The 10,558-nt window shown below is 43.8% G+C and overlaps 1 protein-coding gene across 1 annotated transcript; it reads right to left on the reverse strand.

The window, feature by feature from the left end:
* Positions 1-3,190: 3,190 nt before the first annotated feature.
* On the reverse strand, positions 3,191-10,413 carry LSMEM2 (leucine rich single-pass membrane protein 2). Its single transcript, XM_007420657.4, has 4 exons — positions 10,249-10,413; positions 6,173-6,316; positions 5,761-6,000; positions 3,191-3,794 (listed from the first exon to the last, which is right to left on the reverse strand). Exons 1-4 carry the CDS (start codon positions 10,268-10,270, stop codon positions 3,661-3,663), a joined length of 540 nt encoding a protein of 179 aa, XP_007420719.1. The 5' UTR covers positions 10,271-10,413; the 3' UTR covers positions 3,191-3,660.
* Between the last annotated feature and the right edge of the window lie 145 nt (positions 10,414-10,558).

Here is a 10,558-nt window from a genome sequence, read left to right on the forward strand (position 1 = left end):
CCCATTGTGAGGAAGTTCTCTGGTTTACCGTCTGGTAAAAAGAGCAGCGGGCTTTTGATGCCACTCTTGATTTAATTTTGCCTTTACTATTGATTTTGCAGTGGGAGAAAGTCAGCATGCCATGGCAGTGGTGCCTCGTCTTGTGACTACTTCGTTTTTGGCTAACTTGCCTCTTCGATTTTTGCCAGCCTGCTTTTGCAGATGTAACAGCTCAACACTCAAACATGAGGCTAGGCAGCCTTTCTGAGCCAGGGGCACATTTATAATTTTGAGTTCGTGTGATGTACACACTGACAAAAATGGCTACCATAGGACACTAGCCTGTCTACAAAATAGCTGCATTGGTTGGCATGGCCAGTCACCCAGACTTATTTGCCCGAAAGGGAACTTTCTCTCTTCCCCAAGTTGCTTTCTGCCACCCCAGTGGATCTTTGTGCAGTCCACAAGTTGTCCTATAAATAAATATGGTGCTAGAACTTTGTTCTATGGCATCCCACCTCTCTATTGAATTTTTAAAATATGCCTTGACATAACATCAAGTGGAACAGGAAGCTTTATGGGTGCCTTAGGGGATGTCCTTACACTTCCATGCACCCACTTCTCTATCCCAGATCAGTTCCAGTTATGGACCCCATCCCAATTGAAATCATGGTGTCTAAGGCAAAACTGACTTCGAAGAGAGACACTCACATGTGTTTTAGGAAGCACTGAGTTTACACAGAGCCTGCACGTATATATCCAGTGTAGTAAACCTTCATATTCCTCAGAAACCTTCGTTGATAAGAATGGAAAGGTAGCTCTTAGCGTTACACCAAGCAAAGTTAATAAGATTCTCTTTCCCAGAATATCTGTTTGGATTTTTGTCTAAAATACTGTCTCCTTTGCCTGTTTTTCTCAGAAGAGAAATCTGTGTTGATCTGCTGGACTTCAGACTATCAGGAACAATTAGCTATAAGAATAAAACCTCTTTTGTTTTTTGGAGGAGGAGGGCTAGCAGAAAAATGCCTGTATATTCTCAATGTATCCTTGATAAATACCAACTTTTATTCTGAAGCAAAAATAAGAGTTTAGACCTAGACAGTAGCCTTTTTTTTTTTAAAGGTTCAAGGCAAAACCTCCCCTGAGCCAAGCTCAGCTCTTGGTGACTTCATAGATGTGTCCATGTCATTTTCCCAGCAACACGGAAGTGGTTTATGGTTGCCTTCCAAGGCGTTCTATTTTCCTGCCCAGTGTACAGCCCTGGGGTTTTTTGGTAGCATCCCATCTGAGGATTAAGCAGTAGTCTTTCAAGTTCTGCCAAGGTCATCTAAGTGCTTAGCAAGCACCCTCCTGTTGACTTGATTCATTCACGGTGGCTTTTGCAGCTGGAGGCTCATCTTCAACAAGAGTAGGGCTATCCTCTTTCAGATACACACGCAGTGCCTTGCTGGCTTTGTATGTTCTTGTTCTAACCAATTGTGTGCATACTTGCGTGTCACAGTGCATTTTGAATGATGGCTGCAGAAACATAGAGCTCATTCACACAACCTCCTTGCCCTAACTTGAAGTCACCTACTTGCCATTTGCTGAGGGCATGGCTCCACTATGGAGCCTCCATCTCCTTGCCAGCTCACTGCTGAACCAGGTTGAAGCCAGTCCAGGTGTTCCCAAAGAAAAGTGGTGTTTTCCAGGGAGACCGGCCATGTAGCCATTCTAGGTCACATGGGGGAAGAATCATCAGAGGTTGGAGATCTGATGGTCACTGACTGGCCCATTGCGGGACTGCTCTGTGTAGCTACTGGGCTCTGTGTCTCCGTGGCCTTTTCTAATTGGACTGTTGAGAGACTGGACCTCTCTTGTATAATGTTTTTTTTCCTTAATTTGGGCAGAGGAACACTGAACAAAGCAAAAAAAGTTATGCTTTCTGCTTACCAATGGGAACACTTACTACCACTGGTAAGCAGAGCGCAGAACTTTTTCCTCAGTGGGGAAGGGTGCCTGCAGGGCTCACCTCTCTTTTGGGCACTGCAGCGGAAAACAAGGGGGTGCTGTAGGGGCTACACCTACTACTGTACTGTACTGTACTGTCTGTATGAGAGCGAGCAGCAGGCAGCAGCCTTGGTGAGCCCTCTGATCCTCACTCACGGGCCACAAGATATGAGTCAGGGAGGCCAGGCTTTGCCTCCACCGCCAGTTCCAGCTCTTCCCACTTCCACATTCACCATAAGGGGTAGGGTTGTAGGAGCCAAAAGGAAGCACGGTCAAAGTACCATGGGTGCCCAGAGCTGAGCTGAGAAGCCATCTCCACCAGTGGCCGTCAGGTGGAAACCCGTAGCAGCTGGGATCCTCTCGCCTTCCCGCTGAGGCCACCTGGTCAATGTTACTGTCCCCTACATGGTTTCTTCCTTCTGGAGCACTCCAGGATGATTTTGAAGGAACAATATTTACACAAAAAACTAGCTCTGATATGTAGTATACTGCCTCGACTTCTCCTCTGGTCCTCTCACATCTAATGTCCTATTACACTGTCTGCAGGCATGCTCAGGTGAGCGATTGGTAGTCATGCAGTGGGAGGGGAAAAATAAGGAATCCTCCAGTCTCTGTCCTGGAATCCACATTAAACTGTGTCCAGGCAGCGATATATCTAGCCCCATTGCTGACGGTAGGCAGTACGGAGAGTGATTTTTGCATTGCCATCCCTTCTTTCAGTCTCAAGGCCAGCAAGAAAGCTCACTGATGTTGCTCTGTAGATGAGTCTACAGTAGTTTAATAAAAGGAATGGCTTGTCACCATCCTCTCTGCTGCAAAAGAAATTTGGTTGTCTTCAACAAAAGAGTGATGACAGGCATTTTTCTATTGGGCATCCCCCTATAAAAAACAAAAAAGCTCTTAGGTCTAGCAGCAGGAAATTTATCGTCTGTACATATTCATATTCTTGGTTTGGGCTACAGGACTACCCCCTCCATCAATTTTTGACTTGTGGGGAGCTAGGCACAAATTAGGAAATGGCTTTGCCTGAATGCCTAATTTCTGCTGTACTTTAACAAAGAACAGGGAATTTTCTGAAGAGAGTTTTCAGGGCCAACAGCAAATGCTCCTTTCTTTTATTAGCCTAAGCTAATGGCTGGATTCTGTGCCCAAGTCTTGTTCTTTACAGACTGATGGTTTCTTTTCTGTAGGTGGAGCTCCCCTTTTCAGCAAACACCGAAGATCAAAGAAGCCTAGGGTTTTTTATTATAACTCTTCAAACACATCCCCAGGTGCAACATTTTTTAAAAAATACATATCAAGTTGAGTAGTGCATTTTGAAAAAGGTGCTCATAGTATCTCTTAAAATACTGTGATCAATGAAAAACAAAGCAAGTGTGATGCTGCTGGAAGCCTGCTTCATAGGAACCCCATTCTTTTTACTTCTTGGTCAGATCTCTGTCAGCCCCACCGTGTCCTGCCTGGCAATCTCAAGTGGGCCTGTAATCCATTTGTCCTACAGATTGCAGCAGCTGGAAGACTCATCCGTGCTTCTCTAGGACTCCTTTTTGCTTTAGTGATCAGATTGTCCAAGCCACCCACCGCGTACCATTTTCTTAAAACTGGCAAAGCAATGAATTGGCTTCCACTCTTCTAAAGCTCTGGAACTAAGCTTCTCCAAAAGAGAGGGTGGGAGAGATGAGACTCTTTGGCTCAGGTTTGAACCCCAAGCTCACTGGCATTTAGCTGCCTCCATAGCTGCAAGCTCACTGCTCTCATTTGCCGGATGGCCTCCTCTTGGGACTCCAGCCACTGGGCAAGAGCGCGGAGTGACTCACGCTGTAAGACTGTAAAAGAGAAAGAGTAACCACATGACTAACACAGGATGTTTAAAAGTCTCTCTCTCCTGCACCATTTTTAATATGAATGCATGTCACCCTGCTATACCCAAACCTCTCAGTCTTTACGTTTGTATATCCAGTCCATTTGCAAATTTTGGACTACGGTTCCCGTGTCTCTGAGCCATTCAGCAGAGATGACTGAAGCTGATACCTAGTATTTGCCCTACATCTTGGTGGGGAAGGTGGCACAGCCCCAACTAGGTGTATGAAACAAATGCCTTCCCATGCCAGCAAGATACACACACTGGGCGGGGGGGGGGGGTTGTTTGCTGGAGACCCGAAGAGGACTTAGACCTCTTGGGAGGGCTGTGGTGACCATAAAGTAGCCACTCAGCGGTTCTCATGTCAAGATGGCACTCTGCTTGGCTAGTGTTGTGATGGGTCAGAGGCCATCCAAAGCTCAGGGAAGCTGATCTGTTCAGCATTGAGCTATTTAGTGTTCTGGGAAGAAATGTTCCACTTGTCCTAATGGTTCACATCTTGACTAAATACTCACTTTGCACTTAATCATGGTTTGCTGAATAAACAACAATAGGTTGGGTTGGCAGAATAAACTAAGCTTTAAACTATTTTTTGGACACCACAATGGCTATATTAACATGTTACAGTAAACTTGTGGCGACTGGCTATTAGAACTCACTCAAATAGTTACATGGGCTACCACCTCCCCATTTAAATTCAGGGGGAGCAAAGAGATTTGGGAGGTGTGGGTAGAAGGACAAGTCTGGGAGATGCTCAGACTCCGATCACAGGGAAATTGTCTGTCAAAGCAACAGGGTTAGGAATGGATATTTATTGCAGAGAAGGGAAGATTAGCAGCCTACAGATATTTTGTAATCTTGCTATGAGAGGTAGAATACTCTGAAGAATTAAACCTAAATTGTAATTTTAAGGGGACCTGTTTACAATTCTTCTTAAATTATATAATAAAAGTTAATTTGATTCTTTGTTCAAATGTTGTTTTAAAAAGTGACTGCTGTTCTGTACCTTCCCCACATCCCACCATTTGTGTTTACCTCATATCTAGAGAGAAAGAGAAGAGAAAAACAAAAGCATTTCCAAATCAGAAAAGGGTTTGTGGTGGTAGTAAAACCAATAGATATTTGGGATTATACTTCAGTTCTAAAAAACCGAGAGGCACCCTCACCAGAGTGCACCACAAAACCTAAGCAAATCACCTTATGGTTTATTGTGTCACATGAACCTAGTTTTGCAGCTTCAGCAGCAAGCTGAGGCATGTTCCCTGTTTCTCCATTAGTGTAAACTGCTTTAAGTGTTACACATATAGGCTCTTATTTAAACTGGCACTCTGAGGTTTGTCGCAGATCAGTGTGATCCTGAGGGTTGACCCAGCCAAGAGACCCCAGAACTTCTGATGTTTGTTGTTTTAATTTATTTCCTTTTTTCCTGCTGATAGAAGGGGACTTAGAAAAGCTTGTAACCAAATTACATTGGCAAAGAAGGCACCTGGTGCTAAACTTCAGCACCAGCTTCCATTTTATGTCTAAAATGGGAAGAGTGTGTTTTCATGTGATTTATGCAACAGGTGATCCAATGTGTAACTACATAGATACAAAATCATTTCACAAAAATGTCAGCTGAGATACAGCATCACATATTGGATATGGAAGAATAAATGTTATGGCAGCAACTACATTTTGGAAAGAATGAGAAAGGATGTAGCGTGATTAGAAGCACTGGGCATTTGAAACCCTGTGTTTCCCTCTAGTTTATCCAGAAGAACCTTTGTGGCATATCATGAATCCCCATCAAAACTTCTCCTTGGGCAGTTTTCAAGAGGGAATGTTAACTGAAAATGCTTTCTTCCCCATGGTGAATATGTATTAAGATACTATAGTGAGCTTTTTATTGTCTCCTTGCTTATGTGTAGCCCACCAAACTCCAAACTTACCACTCAGGTACACAGCCAATGTAGCTAAACCAAGACTAGCCATAACGAGCACTCCAAGGAGAGCGAAGAAGGCAGTGGGGCAACAAGCAGGTCTGAAACAAGGGCAGCAGGTAAAATCAGGGAGAAGGTGGAAATTTTGGACTGGGGGAAAGGCAGAGTCATCCTCATTTGGGAAAGAGACATGCTTGGAGGAAGCCCTATGTGGAGGCCATGGAGTGATGGGCTGTGACTGGCTGCTTCCTGCAAAAGAAGGGGAAAGAAAAATGAGCAGAAATGAGAAGGAACAGTAATAGACTTTGGTCTGGGGACTATCCCAGGGTTCTTCAGCCATTCTGCTGCAGTCAGCATGAGTTTACCAGAAACTGTTCAAAGAATGAAGTGCAAAGAATAACCTCAAGCCTTGAAAACATACCTTCAGAAGTCTTGGTGTCCTCACTTCTGATGGAGGCATAGTGCAGATCACTAATAGACTCCACTGTGTGCAAGTTGATGTCTTCCATGTCATTATGTTCAATGAGTTCCCTGTCAGAGGAAGCAGAATCCTTCACCATGGTATCTGCACAGAAAAAGAAAAGGAGTTTGGTAGGTGAGGTGAACCCGCTGCTCTGAACGGGAACCAATCTTCCAGAACAGGCTACAAATTCAGTCTCCTTGTGCTCTGAGGTCTAAGAGTATTTCTCCACCTTGGGCAGGTAAAAGGTGGTTGTCCTCTTTAAAAGGGGACTTGTCCCTTTTTATTCTCCTCCCAGCTCCTGGCAGCTTCTAACCAATTCAGAGGTGGAAAACCACCAAATTCATCTGTTTATTCAATTATCGTTAATGTTTCTAAAATTATCTCACCTCTAGATAAAAAGAAATAAACTTTCTTGGACCACTCTGCTTCAGTATAGAGTATTACTGAGCCAAACCTCCAGAACATAAAGGATCTCCTTAACATGCAGCATCATAAAGCAAATGCAGTAACACCATTCTACTTAAACTGGCAGCAAGGATCAAAGAGATAGAAAACATTACTAACTTGAAATTAAAATTTTAGTTTTCTGAGAGTTGCCATAAGAGAGATGAAGGCATCCTTGCTTTGCAGCCTGAACTTCCCAGTGTTGGTTTTGCTGCTTCTGGATAGCATGTTTTGGGACAGTCGTTTTGGGAGTGCACCTGGGCATCAGCTGCGCACTAACTGGGGAAAGAGGTGAGGAGGGCAGGACCTTTTGAAAGGGACCCCATAGGACAACTGCCCTGGGCCCTACGCACAGAGAAAGCTCATCCAGATGAGGATTCAGCGGTTGAAATAATTAGATGGTTTACTATCTGTCATTCAAGGCAACAAAAAGCAGTTAGAATGCCCAGAGCTACAGTATTCCAATATTTCAGTTCTCACCACACTCTGGCTAAATGGACTATGGTTTTTAATGGACAAAACACAAACCAAAATAATCATAATAAGAGGGGAGCGCATGCACAAAGGCTGGTGGTGGCAGCAGTCACCACAGCCTGCTTTCCTGCAGCCACATTTACCAGGAGAGCATTGAAACAACTGCAGAAAGAGAGAAAATCCATTCCCTATACCTTTTCTAGTATGTTAACAACTTCCTGCTCAGATGAGATGGGAACGGTAAGACTGAAGTGGATTACTCAATTTCAAACAGTGGTAATCTCACTGCACCCCACCCACCCATTCAGAAAAAACTGCTTGGGCTCTGGACAGTGACAACAGAACAGGGCCCAGGGGTGTCCCCATGGTGTAGTTTAAAAGGGGGAAAAAATCAAGATGGTGACCACAATAGTGAGACTGAAACTCTGCCTGGTCTTCATATGTGTCACAGGCGGAATGTAGCATCTGATAACAACTTGGGATGACCTTACTATGGTCTGACCCAATGCTTCTAAATTCTGCATTCCTACAAGCGCTCCAGTCCCACCCCTTCTACTGATGCTAGTGCCTTCTAACATAAACAGTACCCTTCACTCTACTGTACCCTTGTAGTGTCTCCTTTCACACCAGGAAAAGAGCAACAATCTGGTTTCTGTTACCTATCTCCTTCCCCGTCAAGGTCATCAGAATACTATTTGCCCCTCACATTACCCTGTGGACCCTCTCGGTACAGGCAAAGGATGACTGCAATTTTACTGGACCAAATTATCTATGCATTGGGGCAGGGTGAAGAGTGCAGTGGATTTAGCTCTGAAGGTGAATGGCCAGACAGAGATTTAAATCCTCCATCTTTTCATTTCCAATTATTGTTGGCAGTGAGAGCCAGTGATGACAGAGTCTCCCCTTTCCCCCTTCGTGAGAGTTGGGAAAGAGCTGTCAAGCTACAGAAGCTGTTGATGGAGATGCAGGGGGATGCTGTTTCGCTGCCCTTCCTCACCCTCCCCATGCCAGCAGAAGGTCTGTTCTACATTGGCTGAACTTCTGTTTTTCCTCCTTAGCACAATTCTTTCACTCTGACACAACAGGTTGTGGTCGTTGTCACAACAATAGATTTCAGGAGGTGACATGGGGGTGCCCAAATGAGAGCTCTGTTTGGTGAACTTCACCCAGTGAGACAGCTGTTAACGGAACAAATTGCTGCCAAGTTGGCACCCTGACCCCTGGGTGGGGTTGTTTTCTGGCAGCTCAATCTTGGCTCCCCATTTGGGGTCATGTTTTTCAAGGGCACAAAGGACACATGGGCAGCATAATCACACCTTAAGGAACAACTTAGAGGGCAGGGGTTTCTTCCTATCCCTTTAACTAAAGGACGGACGGAAAAGTGATGCTTTCTGCTGCTCTGTGCCACAGAAAACATCATTTTGTTCACCACAGCTCTGTGAAAAGTGCCCCTTGAATATTCTCCCAGCTGTGCTTATTTACGCAAAGTTAACTTGGCAAAGCGTAAGAGGGCTTAAGTTGGAATTTCAGAAAAGAGAACAGAAAATGAGTTTTGCCATTTTGAAGATTCTTAATTGCTGAAAAGAATTACTGTACAGGACTGTATTGTCTTAGAACAATGGCATTAAGGAATGTTTGTCCAGTACATGAAGCCAAAGGGACAAATTACACGTAATAAGTGCCAAGCCACCGGGTCACAATAAAGAACAATTTAAAAGATTCCCAAGTAAGATAAGGCAGGAAATGCTCTCAGTCTGATAACGATGAGCCTTAAGAACACGCAAAATTAATTATAAGAGAAAAACAACAGTTATAGAACTGTTACATCTCTGCGAAGAAAAATAACAGTTGAGTAAATGCTGTGTGTGCACGCAGACAAACCTACATCATTTTGGTAAGCACTAGTACATATGAATTGAGCCCCATCATCGTGGAACAGATCATAAAGCTTGAATTTACTGAGAAAATGCTTCTTTCTGTCACACATGATCCAACTATGAAATTTACTTCATCAGGTTGTGGTCATGTTCATCAACTTGGATGGCTTTAAACAAGGATTAGCCACACACATGGCTAATGTTGGTTGAGGCTATAAATAGGTACCAGCCATGAAGGCTGCATTTATTTTCTTAGATATTTTGGAAGGGAGGATCACCAGAAATTATTATACAAGATTGGAGGAATAATTTTACTGGTTTGCAGCAGTGGAATGCTGATATGTGTTATTTGGCAACAAGAAAAAAGACTGTTGAGCAAGTTCATCATTTTTTTTTATAGTTGTTTAGTTTATGATACAAATTTTCAGGCAATTTTTAAGATTGTGTGTGTGCGTGTGTATAAACATCTCTATTACATAGTCCCTTTGTATATGGCAGGGTTTCTCAACCTCAGCAACTTTAAGATGGGTGGACTTCAACTCCCAGAATTCCCAAGCCAGCCATGTTGGCTGGGAAATTCTGGGAGTTGAAGTCCACCCATCTTAAAGCTGTACGGTTGAGAAACACTGGTTTATGGAGAATAAATTATTCTAGAAGAAGCCTGAGAAAGTCGCAGCTGGATGGGGTTGATGAGATCCTGAAAAAGAGGCCAGAAGTTTAAAGAAGAAAAGGCAATGCATGAAGTGAGGTATGGGGGAAAAAAAGTGGGGGGGCGGGATCAGGATTCTCTGTTGCCTGCCACTTTTCCATAGAAAGTTGCAGTACTGCAGGATCTATAACCAAGCTGCAAGAACTTTAAACATTTATTCAAGAAATAACTGTTTGTGCAATATGGTAACTAGCTATTTGCACAACAATAGCCACACATTTATCTGAACAAAATTCTGTAAATTAACCTTTCCTTCACATACTTATCTGCATACCACAAGCTCCTGTGCCACTAACAATCAACACAGGATGTTTGACTATTATAATATGACTGAGGAAGAATATTAAAAACTGAAACTACTCCCCTGAGCATTTGTTCACCCTCCCTAGAACAACAGGTGAATGTGCCTTTCTGTTCAAGCTCTACAGCTTCACACTCCATGGAGCTAGAAGGTCTCTCTGACAGAAAGGCCATCCCTTCTGCATGATAAATCTACGTGCTCTACAACAGAGACCTCAAACAGACCATACCTTCTCCAATTTCACTGGACATCCTATAGACCAATTCCTCTTCCTACGGCTGTCCTGGAGGTAGCTCACGCAGTGGGGAGGAGTGTTCAGAAGACTATGCAAGGCCTATCAGGTCCTCTGGGAACAGGCAGGGAAGGAAACACAGGTTTCTGCCTGTCAGGTCAGCTGCTTGGGCTAAAATAGGAATATGAGGAGCTGGGGGAGGAGTTATAGATAGAGACAGAAAAGAGACTCCGGGGTGGGAGACCATGAGCTATATTAGGCTACAACAAAGATTGGAAAGCTGATTGAAAGGAGAAGGAAGCAAAAT

Source organism: Python bivittatus, unplaced genomic scaffold (assembly GCF_059951505.1).
Source record: "Python bivittatus isolate LINGU-HERP-01145 unplaced genomic scaffold, Pbiv_v1 ctg000080_np1212, whole genome shotgun sequence".
Classification (NCBI taxonomy): Eukaryota; Metazoa; Chordata; class Lepidosauria; order Squamata; family Pythonidae; genus Python; species Python bivittatus.

What these genes read in the sequence shown, in the direction of transcription:
- LSMEM2 (XM_007420657.4), bottom strand. Translation starts at nt 10,270, where the DNA reads ATGTCCAGTGAAATTGGAGAAG. An exon ending in GGACACCAAGACTTCTGAAG is followed by an intron (nt 6,001 to 6,172) that starts GTATGTTTTCAA and finishes CTTCTTTTGCAG; the next exon opens with GAAGCAGCCAGTCACAGCCC. An exon ending in ATTGGCTGTGTACCTGAGTG is followed by an intron (nt 3,795 to 5,760) that starts GTAAGTTTGGAG and finishes TCTCTTTTACAG; the next exon opens with TCTTACAGCGTGAGTCACTC.